This window comes from Enhydra lutris, unplaced genomic scaffold, assembly GCF_002288905.1.
Source record: "Enhydra lutris kenyoni isolate GAN:26980312 unplaced genomic scaffold, ASM228890v2 scaffoldscaffold56, whole genome shotgun sequence".
NCBI lineage: Eukaryota > Metazoa > Chordata > Mammalia > Carnivora > Mustelidae > Enhydra > Enhydra lutris.
This window is the reverse complement of record NW_019154140.1, coordinates 5,608,192-5,624,346: the sequence shown is the minus strand read 5'-3', so window position 1 is coordinate 5,624,346 and position 16,155 is coordinate 5,608,192. Positions and strand designations below refer to the sequence as shown.

General features: G+C 39.0%; 1 protein-coding gene across 1 annotated transcript in view; it reads left to right on the top strand.

Moving 5' to 3' along the window:
* Positions 1-14,669, top strand: part of LOC111157881 (solute carrier family 38 member 4) — a 61,757-nt gene extending 47,088 nt beyond the window's left edge. Inside the window, exons 7-16 of the mRNA XM_022519588.1 lie at positions 892-973; positions 1,262-1,344; positions 1,445-1,503; positions 2,382-2,657; positions 2,770-2,849; positions 3,357-3,457; positions 5,191-5,315; positions 10,841-10,985; positions 12,358-12,455; positions 13,875-14,669. Coding sequence (XP_022375296.1) covers positions 892-973; positions 1,262-1,344; positions 1,445-1,503; positions 2,382-2,657; positions 2,770-2,849; positions 3,357-3,457; positions 5,191-5,315; positions 10,841-10,985; positions 12,358-12,455; positions 13,875-13,976 — 1,151 coding nt within the window. The 3' untranslated portion in view covers positions 13,977-14,669. The remainder of the gene's footprint in view (positions 1-891; positions 974-1,261; positions 1,345-1,444; positions 1,504-2,381; positions 2,658-2,769; positions 2,850-3,356; positions 3,458-5,190; positions 5,316-10,840; positions 10,986-12,357; positions 12,456-13,874) is intronic.
* The last annotated feature ends 1,486 nt before the right edge of the window (positions 14,670-16,155 follow it).

Sequence of the window (16,155 nt, the reverse complement as noted above, 5' to 3'; positions counted from 1 at the left end):
AATCTTATTTTTAATTTAAATTAATAAAATGAATTTTATTTTTAACTTCCTGGACCCTGTGTCAAATTAGCATTATACTTCATGGCATGGATGGACTTGGGAAAGAGATGTTGCCTCAAGCCCTACAACTTTAGGCAACATTATATGTTATGAGTATGTATACATATGCATTTTTCCAGGGAGAGGGTTTATAGATTATACCTACAGATTTTCAGAAAAGTACCTGATAACACATCATTCATCACATTTATCACATATCCTATCACTTATGTAGATGCTCAAGAACTTTTGCCATACTCTTTAATTTCTTATTAGGGAAAGGGAGACTGGGATATAGAGAAAGCAAATCTGTTGACCAAGGTGGGAGAAGCTATCATCTCTTACATTCTTTTATCAATCCAGTCAGCCTCCAGTTGAGATGATCTGTGCTCTGAAGAGTTGGGTGCCCCTTAGGGAGGTTACAGAGGACTAGACTAGCACCCCCTTGGGAACTTCCCTCTTTCCTCTGGCCCAGGCCTTCTGTGGCCAGACCCCTGCCCAAGTGATGGACACTAAAACAAGCACTCCGTATAGGCCATGATGACTTACAGTTAATTAGGGGGAAACTTTGAAAGAGCAATGTCACTGAAAACCTCAGAGCTGGATTAAAAAGAGAATCACCATTGATACTGTTAGCAAAGGTCTGTGTGCAAGAGCCAGAGGGCCAAATATCTATTTTGGAAAAGAACTTGGAAGCTGTACAAAACACACTGGGTGGCTTTTCTTTCTGTCTGGGGGATTAGGTGCTCATCTTACCAGAAGACTGAATGTCCCAAATGCCGGGACTTCTCACAACTTGCTTGTGACTTTAGTGCTATGTACACCACTAAGCTGTCACGTTTTCCATTTTAGCGATGTCAAGCTACCTCTTTATCATTAAATATGAACTACCTGAAGTAATCAGAGCATTCATGGGACTTGAAGAAAATACTGGGTATGTCTTATGTCTTATGTTCTCTCTGTAACATCTGTTGACTCATTCTACTTGGTCTATTCTGATCCTGATTCTTCCTTCCTTCCTTCCTTTTTCTTTTTCTTTTTTTTCTTTTAGAGAGAGGGGAAGAGGTGAGGGAGAGAGAATCTTAAGCAGGCTCACGGTCAGCAAGGAGCCTGAAGCAGGGTTCGATCTTACAATGTGGAGATCATGAGTCAAGTGTTGCACGTTTAACAAACTGAGCCACCCAGGCGCATCCTAATATCCTTGCCGCTATTTCTCTTTCAGAGAATGGTACCTCAATGGCAACTACCTCGTCATATTTGTGTCTCTTGGAATCATTCTTCCACTTTCTCTTCTTAAAAATTTAGGTAAAGTCATTTTCAGTTTTTATTTTCATTTCATATTCTAATAGGTAAGCCAATTGTAGATACCATATTCACCTTCCAGAATTTCTCTGCTAACTTTTAGGTTACCTTGGTTATACCAGTGGATTTTCTCTTACCTGCATGGTGTTTTTTGTCAGTGTGGTAAGTGATTTATTGACATGATCCCTGTAGGTCAGTGAGCACGAGACACTTAGTACCTAAATTAATGTCCTCATTTTTCTCAAGCACTTCACTAGCATGAAATGCTTCTTGCATCACAAGCCATTTTCTAGTATTCTAATTTGGAATGAGGAAAGGGACAGTCATGAGTTTAAAAATAGTTTAGTTAGAATGCCAAGGCCATGGCTGGTAGTATGTTCAAAGCACACAGGATGTATATTTGGACAAAAGGAATCCTTTAAGCAATAATGTGACAACAACTGATCATTTAGAAAGGTGAAGGAAGAAGTGAAGAGTCCCTTAAGAGAAATGAGTAGGCTATAAAATTATCCACATCTACATCAACCTGCCATTTTCTGCTGCACATTCCACCCGTGAAAAGAGGGCAAACCCAGTGGATTTAAAGAAGAAATCCTTCTCCCCAGTGCCCCCACTCTTCACCAAAAGGGAGACTTTTTTTTTTCTTTTTATAATATCATCGATGCCAAGTTGTATACAGCATTTCCCTAAGAAGGCAAAGGAGGAGAGGAGAATTTTTGGTAACCCATTTTTATATTAGTTTGAAGAATTAAAAGAGATGAAATGTAGTAAAGCAATGACCACCTTTCTCACAGAAGAATATCAATGATGCTTAGGATGGATTCATGCAAAATACTGTCCTGTTGACTCTCAGGAGCAACCATTGTTCCAACTCTTTCCTTAGAGCAGAGGCTGGAGGGAGTCTCCATTGTCCATTAGTCTAAAAGGAGTCCTCAGCAGAGACCCCTCACCTCTCCCCATAAGCCACAAATATGGATTTTTGTTTCATTATTTTCCTCAAAAGTCTGATTTTTTTTTTTTTTTTTAATGCCTGGGCCTAGGTGATTTACAAGAAATTCCAAATACCCTGCCCTCTGCCTGTTCTGGATCACAGTGTTGGAAACCTGACATTCAACAATACACTTCCAGTGCACGTGGTAATGCTGCCTAACAACTCCGAGAGTAGTGGGGTGAACTTCATGATGGATTACACCCACCAGAATCCTGCAGGGCTAGATGAGAACCAGGCCAAGGGTTCTCTTCATGGCAGTGGAGTAGAGTATGAAGCACACAGTGATGACAAGTGCCAACCCAAATACTTTGTATTCAACTCCAGGGTGAGTGATGAGCCTAATATTACAGCCGAATCTCTGTTTTACGAGGGGAGATGGTTTGGGATCATCCTCTGTGTTGGAAGGCTACACCAGCATTGTTATCTTTGTTTTTCAGACAGCCTACGCGATTCCTATTCTAGCATTTGCTTTTGTGTGCCACCCCGAGGTCCTGCCCATCTACAGCGAACTTAAAGAGTAAGGCAGGCCTCATGTTAACATGCTAATTTGTTTTGAAAATGTGCTCATATGTTCAAAGGTGTTTTATAAGGTCCTCAAGGTCATGATCTCAGGGTCGTGAGATGGAGCCCTGTGTCAGGCTCTACCCTTGGGAGGGAGTTGGCTGGAGATTCTTTCCCTCCCTCTCTCTCTCCCCCTCCCTCTGCTCATGTTTTCTCTCTCTGTCTCTCTCCCCCAAATAAATACAAGAAAGAAAGAAAGAAAGAAAGAAAGAAAGAAAGAAAGAAAGAAAGAAAGAAAGAAAAAGAAAGAAAGAAAGAGAAAGAAAAATGGAGACGAATCCTCCTCAGCTCTCAAAGACAAATCGAAACAAGCTAGGTTTCCTGCACTAGAAATGCGGTTTTATAAAAGCAACACAAGCATACATTCTTTCACTATTTTTTAAAAGTTTTAATTATGAAAAGAGATACTTTCACAAGTTAAAAAACAAAACAAAACCCACAAAGCTTGGTGTTTCCTTTTCAGTCGCTCCCGGAGGAAGATGCAAACAGTGTCAAATATTTCCATCACGGGGATGCTTGTCATGTACCTGCTTGCTGCCCTCTTTGGTTACCTAACCTTCTATGGTAGGTCACCCTGTCAAAGTCATTCTCTTTGTGCAAATCCTAGTTGGGCTGGTCATTAACCTGGGTAGGTATAATTCTTTTAATTGCTTTCTCTAAGCAGCATGATCTCTAGTACACATAATCATTTAACAGGCTATATGAGCCTTGTCATTTGACCTAAGAAAATGGGACCTGAACCAGCCTGGTTAACAGGATACAACCACTTGTGAATTCACGCATATTTTATGAAAACCAGCCTTCATATTTAAGTTCTTTTCCCTAAGGGATAGATTGTATTTCTTTGGCTTGACTCCTTAGGCCATCTCAAGCTAGAAACAATGACAGTGAGTCCAGTTGTATATTGGAAAACTCTTTTGGTAGAATAACTAACTACCCAACAAGTGGTAGGAAAAGTACAAAGTCCTGGAGTTGGAATCTGCTTTTTGTTTACCAGGCAAGTGGAATCTGCAGGCTTGGAGCGTTTGGCAAGTTTTCTGGCTCATCTCACTCTCTTCTGTTACAGTGAATGGTTTCCCAAGAAAAGAAGACATGACAATTCCCTGCAATCTGGGAATGTACTACCAAAAACAAAGAAAAGCAACTATGAACACTTTAGATTATGTCTAAAAACAATTTCTCTATGGCATCTTAATGGACACAAAAGCCCTATAGACATATTTCAGGGATTCTAGCATTGACCTGTTGTCATGAATCAGTGTTAGCAACATAAACCTATCTTTTACATAAACCTCTTTAACTTTTTACTTTAGTTTTCTTTTTTCTGATTCAATTAATCAAATTGATTGCAAGACAAATTGTGGAGGAAAAGACTGGGGAGAGGGTACCATTTACTTGTTTTTTTTTTATTCCATTTGACTAATATTTCAATATTAACCAAGCACTCACTTTGGATTGGACATGAGCTCTTTGTTGGATTGTGAATTTAAAAAATCAGATCAATACCAGGGAATCTATTTTTACTCCCCTCTGTCTGCTTTGGATGGGAGTAAGGAGAAAAAAAAAAAAACCAAACTACATCTGATTCTATAAGCATCTCCATGTCATTTGTATCTGGAATTCTGAAAGAGTAAATTTTCTCGGTGGGTGACATCTTAATCTTAGATCAATATTTATTAGGAGACCCAGTAAAAATCATACTAATTCATCCTTGCATGTTCCTTATACTGACTCTAATGAGTTTCATAAGACAAGCAAAAGCTTGAAAAATCCCCAGAAGTCTGTGTATCAGTGTCATGAGAGAGTCATAACTGTTAAACTTGAAAAAAAATTTAGAGTTCATTTGTCATAAGGTTTCCATACTAGGTTCAGAGAAGCTGCATCAAAGCTCATGGGCAGGTGGGAGTGGAGGCGGTGGTAGGCTGTGAGGGACAGGCTGGTGGGGCTTGGCTCTTTCATCCCCTTCAACAGAGCACCTCAGCTTGTCACCTCTTTTGCCAGGTTTCTATGCAGTAGAGATAGACTTATTATGAAGCGAATGAGCTAGAGAGGCACCTTCATAATTGGATTCTAGCTTCTGCAACTTTATAAACTTCAGGGTTCCCTTGTTCATTGAAGAAAGGTCACACAACTAATAAGCTCAGAGATATGATTAAAACAGAGGGGTCTAGATTCCCATACCTGGGTTTGGTTTTTGTTTTTGTTTTCCCATTATACTGTGTTCCCTTTGCAAAATGTTACTGTTGGTATTGATTTGACAGCACCAAGCGAATCCATTCTCTTTTTCCCCTTTGTAGGAGAAGTTGAAGACGAATTACTACACGCTTATAGCAAAGTATACACATTCGACACCCCTCTCCTCATGGTACGCCTGGCAGTCCTTGTGGCGGTGACACTAACGGTGCCTATTGTCCTGTTCCCAGTAAGTACATGAAACTTTGGTGGAACAATCCAGCTGAACCTCCTAGATTAGTACATATGTTCTGATTTGATGTGGATTTCATTATGATCTGAGTTTACAATTGCAATGCCTGAAGAAGTCATTTTTATACAGCACTTTGGAACCATTTAAAATGGACAATATGTAAATACAACAAATATTTAGATGTTAAACACTTATAAAATATTGGGGGGGGGAATCACCAAGTGTATTTCTTTATTTATTTTCCAGCTTTGTTGAGGTCAAAATTTATTGTTAGGTTCAAATTCAAAAAACAGATCTGAGTTTCGATCTTATGGGTTAGTAAAAATGAGTAGGAGTTTGTAGAACTTCTGAAACTTGAAAGCCAAAACCACATTACTTTTCAATTCATTGCATTTTCACCAGTTCTGATGGTATTTAAATCCCCCCCTCCGCCAGTGGGTTCTGCTGCAGTAACATTCAAAAGTCTCCTTCATTGGATTCCTTGAAGACCAATGAGAAGGGGAATCCTCTTAAGTAAATTACATGCTAGAACTAAATTTCTTGAAAAATAATTATATTACCGATCATACATCTTTTCTACAACCCCCCAAACTGATCCATGTCCTCTGCGAGACTCCTACTGGAATTACCTCTTCTTGGCATTTGCCTTTGGCGTCACTTGTTGTGAGATCACAGGGTAGGGCTGGTTGAAGAGATTTGGGCTACATGAGTTAAAACCACCACCTATGGATAAACACGGGTCTGCATTCTCCTGCCAACTCTTCTCCTTTCATAAACACTAAATTTACTCATTCATTTTAGGGGGAAAAATAAGCGACCTAGTAACCAGCACCGTCCTGTACAGAATGTTCCATGTAGGGCCCAGCATATGAGAACTACTCCTCTAATGACACTGTGGTCACTTTAAATGCAGCCTGTGTGCTGAAATATTTTTTGACACATTCCTTTTTCATGAGTGCATGAAATCAGATCCTTATTGCCAGGAGGGCTAATATTTTACTCTTAAATAATATCTCGCCTCTCATGTGTCTGAAAGTATTTCCAGTAACATGCATACAGCTTTGGCCTAAAATCAGCTCTATCAGGAGAACAAAGCAGAAGACAGCTGTAGACAGAAAGTATACCATAGGGTAAAATTTCTAAGCAAACAGTGACTGAGGAAAGAATGTTGAAAGACCTTCTTTTTGTGTGTAAAGATATCACCAACTAAGTTTTGGCACTCAGTAGGCACTCCCATCATTATTGAATCAAAGTAATGTATAAAAGAAATCTGTTATGTGCTTCTGTAAGTGCCCTAAATATAGCACTTTCATGTTGTGGTCTCAGGAGATTAATGGACTTGGCCATGGTCATGAAGCTAGTCAGTCACAGTTGACCAATGCAGTGCTCCCAGCAGGACACTGATGGCTCGGGTCAAGATAATGGGAAGTGGAAGTCAGCCTTTCATATACTGATGGTCATTTCACCTCAACATTTGAAATCTAGATCTCTCCATAAAAGTTCTTTCTCTCATGACAGATAAGGCACTGGTATAAGTCTGACTATCAGGTACAGTAGTAGGTGGGAAACATCTCCCATGAGATGGCCCTTAGGATCAACAGACTACGAGAACCAAATTTCCAAAAAATAACTGTTATCCTTAAGTAAGAATTTTAACCCAAAATTAACATTTATGAAACGCTTTGCACGTAATTCTGTCTTTGACCTTCCAATGTTACATTGCGATCATTTGTGTAAGTGCCCACCTTCTCCCCTGGGTTAAAAGTCCTGGAGGTTAGGGATGTGCACAGTGACTGGCTCAGGAGCTCAGCAGTGGTTGCCAAGAAAAATGGTCTCCAAAGGAATCTTGCCTTTTCATATAAACGGCCTTTTCCAGCAAAAGCAGAGGCTGTTCCACTTGTTGACATTTGCCATAAACTTCATTTGGGTGAGGATCTGGGCTAAATGATCCAAGCCTCCATGGATATGATGGAGGGCATAAAAGTGAACATGGAGGGCAAAAAAAAAAAAAAAAAGAAAGAAAGCCTCCTTGTCCCAGTTAAACCCACAAGGCTACTTTCAGACACTTTCCCCCTAAAGTGCAAGAAGTTGGTGGTGTATTTGTTCCTTATGATTTACAGCCATGACTTTCAACATGTCAAATGTAGTCATGTGTGGCAGTGTTCTCCTGAGGGTTTCTTTGAATTATGAAACTCTTGACCAATAAGAAATTTATTTACTTTGCTTTGATATACCCACATACAAATCATAAAAACAAACAAAACCTAGTCTATTAGGATTAAAATCTCTCAATTTTAGGAACAATTTTATATTTTACTTCTTTCAACAAATGACAAGTGGGCTCTATTTCTTAGAAGCCCAAGAAGAGACAACAGAGGTGTTTCTGTACTTGGATGTTTGGATGGATTTTCCTTAGATTATTCCATTTATTATCTTAGTTTTCTCCAGTTAGGTCAGTTTTTTCCTTCTTAAATGAAGACACATTTTGAGTGAAAAATGATTATCAAACAAATGAATAAATGAAGTGAATTGCTTTTTCACCAGTGTCCCAACCTTTCTGCTTCTAATGTTGGGGTGGTGGTGGTATGGGCAGGGCTGTCCATTATGGGACTGTACCTCCTTCACAAAGACTATGAACATCATTTTCAGCTTATACTTCCCTTTATGTTCTCAAGTTCACATATCACCATGAAAAACAGAAAACCAGATAATCCTAATGAGTTTATCAGAAACACAGACTCACATTCCATTTGCCACACCTTAAAAAAAAAAAAAATCATATCTCAGATTCTCTAACTACTTCTATTTTATGATAGTAAAATCTTTCTTTTCACGGTTGCTGCCTTCAGAACCCCTGTTAGATATAGGCATAGAAATATGAATATTGCTGTGAACTGGAATAGAATCGTGATCCACAGATATTTCCAACACCCTTGTCCCAAGCAGTCTTAGAAGTGAAACTGTGATTCACTTCTAAACAATAGTCTTGATTTTTTTTTTTTTTTGAGCATTCAGACCTAATAAAGGTTTCCACTTTCTACTCTGCCTTTCAATGGGTCCCCAGATTGGAATATGGCACCCCCTCACAGACTCCCTATTCCAAATATGCTCTCTGGAAATAACAGATTTTTTTTTTCTAGAGCTTCCAAGGACCTTTCTAGAATCATTCTGGGTCAGAGGCCATGGCCGTTGCTAGGGCCTTCCCTCCTCCCTCCACCCTGGCACCTGACCCACATTTCCAGGTTCTTATCAGTTTGTGTCAGTAGAGAAAAGGCGCTTAGATAAGTAGAACAGCAGGCATTGCACTGTGGGTAACAGGCCAGCCCCCCTTGCTCCTGAGGCTCCTGACCACAGGTAAACAGACTGTGGAGGACACATTGATCCAGGCTCACCTCTCAAGGCTGCATTTTAACATAGAAGGACCAGCAAGTTTCCTTCTATTCTTTTCCACCCCCCCCCCCACCACCAGATGCAACCTGCGACCTCCCAGTGTGCCCTCTTATCCTTCCTAGGAATGAACTGGCAGCTCCAAATGCCTTCAGTTCTGTTGGGGATTTTCTTCTTTCTTTGCCATGAGAAGCCAGCTTTCCCCCTTGTTCCAACCATGAGTCCTGTAAAACTTCTGTACTCTTACATCATCAGGCCCCACCCTAGCCTTCCTGGGGGCCAGGAGACAGTAGGAAACCGAATTTCCATTCGGTTTATATATACCTATAGGTTTACCTCTAACTCAGCCTCTTGAGTAAATAGTATTATTTTAACAAAAGACAAAAAAAGCACATACGTATGACCTCTGCCTGAAAATAACCTGCATGCTACTTGTTCATTCTGTATGTTTAGCATTCTCAGACAAATAAGTCCTGAAGCCATGTGGCTATACCATAGAAAGCTCATTTTTAAGCCTAATGAGACCAGTTTGGACAAGACTGAATAAGACGAATTGTGGATCATAATGTAGAATTTATGGGCAGCTGGGGAAAATGTTCTCAAACCATTTGCTTTCTTCAGCCTACTTTTCAGAGCAAGTTTCATAATTTTCACTAATCCAATTTTTAAAATCCTTTACAAAGTCACTCTTAAACCATTTCCAGAAACTATCTGGTCTGCCATTCTGGAAATGAAATTGCTTTTGAAACCTAAACAGATGGCTTTAATTTTTGGTGCAGTGGTATGAAAGGAATGTCCCATTAGACACTACAAGCAATTCTGCTGGAAGTTTTTGTCGTGCATGCATGTGTTTCTAAATGCATTTTACATTTTCTCTCTCAAATGAGATCCCATCTCTCCACCAGCAAGAGACTTCAGAAGTAACATTTTAAGTGAAAAAATCAACCCCAGCATTTCTAAAAATGTGAAGTCCTAGCTTCACTGACATGCTCACTTATTGAAAAGCCAATAGAGTAATTCCCCTAAGTCAAAAAGTGTCCTCTAAAAGATTCCAGCGATAAGAGTATTTTCTACTTTGTTAAGCTGTTCAAACATGCAGAGCATTCCCTCTAGCCAAAAGGATCTTTTTATCCGGGGTTACAGCACAGTAACTTGAAAGGCTGCTGCAAATGGAGCTTCTCTTGACCCTTCACCTATTTATTGTAGCCGCCGAAATAGGGCTGAAGTCTGTCCAAGGCTCCTGAAGAGAGGGAAGGGATTTGTTCCGTTCAATTTAATTCAACGTGTATTGAGTGCCTGCTGTGTGCAAGACACCAAACTATAAACTTTGAAGAATGTTAAAATTATTAGGCCCTATTCTTTGCCTTGCATTTATAATCTAGAATTGGGACGGGGGGAGGCAGAAGGGGAAAATGAGAGGGGAGCAAATACAAAGAGTATCATATTTTTAAAAACATTGTGTGGCAAAAATGCTAAATATAATGCCAAATTAAAAAGATTTGTAAAAATTCTATTCATGAGCAGTATATAAATCAATTCAGTGCTTGTCCTTAAAACTTAATCCAGTCTAACAGACGTGTTTAGAAATCGAAAAGGTTTTACCGTGTCCCTAAATTCTATGCCTTACCTGTTATTTTATCTCTTTCTGAGATTTTTTTTTAAAGATTTTATTTATTTATTTGAGAGAGAGAGAGAACATGAGAGGGGAGAGGTCAGAGGGAGAAGCAGACTCCCTGTTGAGCAGGGCATCTGATGTAGGACTTGATCCCAGGACTCCAAGATCATGACCTGAGATGAAAGCAGCTGCTTAAACAACTGAGCCACCCAGGTACCCCATCTTTCTGAGATTTTTAAAGTCTGAAAGCTGAGGAAGTGAGCACAAGGAAAACACTCTCTCAAACACATGTCAGCATCAAAGTTGCACAATAGTATCAATGGACTTAATAACTGACCTGTACACTTAAAAATGGGTAAGATGGTAAATATGTATATTTTACCACAATAATGAAATTTTGAAAGATAAATCAGCATTGAGATCATTTTAGGGAGAAAAAGAAAAAACACAGAAGATGCTTTAGAGGGACAAACATATTTGAAATTGTAGATGAAAATCAACTTTGGACTTTCTTTTGCAGATTCGTACATCAGTGACCACGCTCTTATTTCCCAAAAGACCCTTCAGTTGGATAAGACATTTCTTGATTGCAGCTCTACTTCTTGCACTGAATAATGTTTTGGTCATCCTTGTACCAACAATAAAATACATCTTTGGATTCATAGGTAAGTTTGAGAAAAGCTTTTATTTTGTCAACTCAAGCTGATAACTCCTTAAAGGGCAGACAGGGAGCTGGTGGATGGGAGTCAAGGATCCCTGGTCCCATCTTAGGCTTATGGGATGCCTATTAGCCCAGCCAGGCTCCAGCTGGTCACCTTCCCTCCCTCTCAGGTGACTCAAAGTTATTCATAGGATGAGAAAAAAAGCTTAGAGGCCATCTAATCCAGCTGCCTTTGCTGAGAGATGAGGAAATTGAGCCCCATAAAAGTCAAGTCATATAAAGCTTCTCCACCCTCCCCCACATCCAAAAGTTGAGTGTTCCTAGGAAACCTTTTGTAAGCCTAAAAGGTATAAAGCAAAGAAGCAATTACCATTCGTTTATATGGAAAATTTTTTGAGCATCCCAGACCCCCCCCCCCAAAAAAAATCAACTTCTTGGGCTTTTCTGATACCTTAGGAGACATATTGGTAACAAATGCAGAAAATAAATTGAGAGAAAACACAGATATTCAGACATAGTTCAAAAGCTAAGGCAGCTTAATGTCGAGATGTAGGGTAGCTCCCAGGGAAGGAACCTGGCGACGCTACTCTCGCTGCTCAGGGTACGCTGCCTCTCTTCATGCTCACTGCACAACAAAGTCTGAATGCTATTTTCATTTTTTGCCTTTTTTTCAGAAAGCCAAAAATCCTCTTCAGGTTTCTTTCCATTAGCAAAAATGGGTACTAATGTGGGTCTTCCCTAAAACCAAAGGGGCGTAATGTGAACTTTCAAAATTGGGGAATACCTGTGCCTTGCAGTAGATCCAGGCTTTGGATTTAGGTCTTAAAGCTGCATCAGACAGTAAGGAAGATAGATTTTACCTACAGGATGCTTTCTCAGCTCTGCGAGCATCAGCTGAGCATTGCCGGCTGTCTCTGGAGGTAGAGGAAGCTGGCCTTACAAAGCATATTCTCTTAACTGGGTAGCCTATTAATTTAGTTTTCATCTCCCGATTCGAGGGATGATTCATAAAGACAATATAAGATTTTTTAAAAATTAGGTGTAAACAACTTGAAGAGTTAGAAGTGGATAGGAAGGGTATATGATGAGCTCAGCTTTCTTAGTATGTGTTTGCATTATCAATTTCCTTTGAATTTTTAACAGGCAGCCTTTTATTGTTAATTGTATATTATGTGCACTTAGGATGCAACTGTGATGTGAGGTATATTTAAAATTTTCTTGATAAACAGATCTTTGAATAAGCAACCAAGACAAGTTGATGGTACCTTTAATGCTAAGATTAGGGTGGGGTTAGATCTGGTTTCTTTGAAGTACATGACCTTGGGTCTCTGCCTTGGTGAGTAAGACATTGACCTGTCCTGTGCCTCTGTCCTCAGGGGCTTCTTCTGCCACTATGCTGATCTTCATCCTTCCAGCAGTGTTTTATCTTAAACTTGTCAAGAAAGAACCCCTTAGGTCACCGCAAAAGGTTGGGGTAAGTAAGGCTTTCAATTTCCCCCATTTTTAAGTTGCTCTTCCACTACTTAAAGCAGAAAATACACGATTCCAAAAAACTGATGAAGGAGAACCAAAAATCAGATGGGCTGGAACTCTAGTGGAGAGAACAGGGGGTGGATTTCTGGTACTGAGATGCTTCCAGATCTTTTCCCTTCATATTAAGTATCTTGTGTTGAGTCCTTCCTACTTGTCGAACATTCATGGGGTTTTCCCACAGACATACATGTATACCAATTTCCACCCAAGACTGCAGCACTATCTACGGGAAATTATGTGGGAAGAAAATGGGTTCCCTGGTGGTGTTAGGAAATAATATAAACATTTCAGTCATATCTGTTAGGTTTGTGAGGCCAAAAGAAAAGATGTTGCTTTGTTTCCCCCTCCATAGTACCTTGGTGTGGACAGAGATCCAGAACAGAATCATTCCTTTTCCAGTCAACCTTTTAAGATAGAAGATATAATTTTTTTAAACTAGATCATATTTCTTTCCTAAAATGATGGTATAGAAACATATGCCAGAAAGAATTGTTTTTCCAGTAATTAAATATTATCAATGACTATTTAATGAAGTCTTCCATTTAAGGCTTAAAAACAATGCCCCTTAGTGAGTTACGCTGAATTTTGCCTGAGAGTCATTCACCCCTCAGGACTGTTCAGGGACTTCACGACAGTTTGGCATCAAAAGCTCCTCTCATCAGCTCACCCCTGAATTCCTACCCTCTTTAGTCCATCTTCCTTGGACTTTTAGGGCAGTGTGAACTTGGCAGATTCCTTGTCCTGTTTGTGACCCATTCTGAGTTTGACCAGATGTAAGAACCAGTCAAAGTGTCTCCTACATCCTTTCTAGTGAATAAAAATTTTTAACTGTTGCTTCCTTATATATAAAATGAAGACATTGATCTGAGTGGTAATATAGAAGACCTCTTCAAGTGTGTGTGTGTACACACACACTTCGCCTTTTTTTTTTTTTAAAGGAATATGAAATATAGATTAGGGTTTTGTTCTTATTTGTTTGTTTTATAAAATTTAATCCTATCCTATATACTATGATACACCCATCTAGGACCTGCCCTTTTTCACCTAAAGTATTGTGAGCACCCCCAATGTCATTAAATCTTTTTCTGTCACTTGACTTTTAATGATTACAGGCTATTCTATCATTTCAATGTACCAAGTCAACCATTTCTCTGTTTTGAGGATTTGGGTTAAAGCTCACCCTCTTTCCCCAACTCAGGTTCTAAACTCACTGAGCCGCTAGGCACAGCCAACTGAGCTATAAGGATGAGACAATTCAATATGCAATCAGATTGCTGCCTTAGTTATAAACAACGTACGAAGAGCAAGCTGTGCTAAAGATGGTTTCTGTGTGTCCTAACCAGTTCTCTCTGATTGACAGGCTTTAATTTTCCTTGTGGTTGGAATCATCTTCATGATTGGAAGCATGGCACTCATTATAATTGACTGGATTTACAATCCCCCAAATTCCAAGCATCACTAACCCAAGGAAAAAAATACTTTTTCTATTGGAAATGGCTGCAAATTATGCTGCAAAAGACATTGAGTTCTGTTGATTGGAATGTTATTCACAGGAAATAACAGGAAGATTCCAAAGATGTCTAGAGTAACATCACCAGGCACCTGAGGAAGAGAAAAAGCAACATTTTTGTCAAGAATGGCTGTTTATGTGTTTAAAACCTGTGGTGCATGTTGCTACCCATGTTCTCCTAGAGCAGTGTGAGAGAATGTATTTTTGCTGTTATGCAAGCAGAGTAAGGGTAGCTGCAGGTAATGGTCCTCAGATAATACCCTCCCCCCCCCAAATTACCAAATACTTGTATTCTTGGAACATCAAACAGAAATGCCCAGGAGGCAAAGCTATCTAACTGTTTAATGCCTTTCCGCAATCCAACACCCAATACTCTGGGTTTACTGAATAACAGAGGCAGAAGGCAGGTCTTATAACTGTCCCTGTAAGGTACATGAATGATCAGACAGCAGGCTACAATGCGTTACTCTCCACAGTAAGGACTATCTTGCCCATTTTGTTCGTGACATTGAATTAGTAACTTCTTCATCCAGTAGATTTTTGGTAAATGTTAAAACATCTTACTAAACACAGGCATACCTTGTTTTATTCTGCTTGACTTTATTATGTTCAGATACTGAGGGTTTTGGGGGGGGGTCTTTTTTTTTTTTTTTACAAATTGGTTTGCAGCAACCTTGCATGGAGCATCATTTTCCCAATGGCATCTGCTCCCTGTGTGTCTCTGTGTCACATTTTGGTAATTCTCACAGTATTTCAAACTTTTTCATTATTATGTTTGTGATGGTGATCTGTGATCAGTGATTAAGACTTGCTGAAAGCTCAGATATGGTTAGCATTTTTTAGCAATAAAATATTTTAATTAAGGTATGTGCTTTTTTTTAGACAGAATAGGTTTGCACACTTCATAGACTATAGTGTAAACATAACTTTTGTAGGTACTGGGAAACCAAAAAAAAAAAAAAAAAGCCATTTGACTTGTTTTCTCGTAATATTTGCGGTGGTCTGGAACCAAACCTGCAATGTCCAAGATATGCCTGCATGTCTTAGGACCTGTCCCTGTAAGGTACATACATGAATGATAAGACACCAGGCTAGAACACCTTATGGTCAACAGTAAAGGAATGTTTTGCCCATTCTGTTTGTGACATTGAATGAGTGCCTTCTTCGTTTGATATTTTTTTTTATAAACGTTAAAACATCTTATTAAACAGAGAGAGGGGCTTTATTTAAATGATAGAGCAACAACAAAAATAATTCTTATTGCTAAACTGCCTGATCTGGAAGCATTTGCTTTTCAATACTATTCCTAGTCCTCTTGTCATGCTTGTCACTGAACAATGCTCTCCCTCTCGTCTTCCATTGTCATCCAGAAGTTTTAGATAGACCACGATTCATGTGGACCTACATTACCCAGTATTGTTTGATACATTTTTATTTGATAAACATTCAGTGCAGGAAACTGTGATTGCTATATGTTTATGTATATAATCTTATTCTGTAGTCATCAGAATTTTAATGTATGGTACATTTGATTTTTATTTTTTACATGTGTAGTTTTCTCTCTTCACAGTCAAAATGTTTATACTATTGAGGGTGAGGGCAGGGAATTAAGTTGATGGGCTCAAAAATCCATTTGTACGTATCTGTCTATTGGGGATTTTAAATTTGAAACCTAAGTTATACATAGTTCAGGAATGCTTGCCAATGTTTACAATAATAACACAATCATTCACAAGAAAATAAGTTCCTTGTTTGCAAGTAATTATCAGTACTAAGGTTGTTCTTTTAACTGAGCATGTATAAAATAGGATTTAGTTCATTTCGGCTTGCACAAGAGTCTGCTGACATTCATTTGTCATTTAACACAATGTTAAATGGCTCTCCATAAAAAATAGGAGTGCTGACACTACAGAGAAATGCAAACTATTATTCTTGCTCACTTCTGCAACACACTTACATGAAATGGATTTAAGAACTAGCACTCACTGCCTAGAATTTCTGGAGTTTGCCACCCTTTTCTCCCCCCTAGTCAGTAGCAAGAACATTTATTGTATTTTTTTGTATTTTAGTAAAGCCAAGTATGAAATACAAGTATCATAGCAGTATAATATTAAATCATATTTCAATAGTT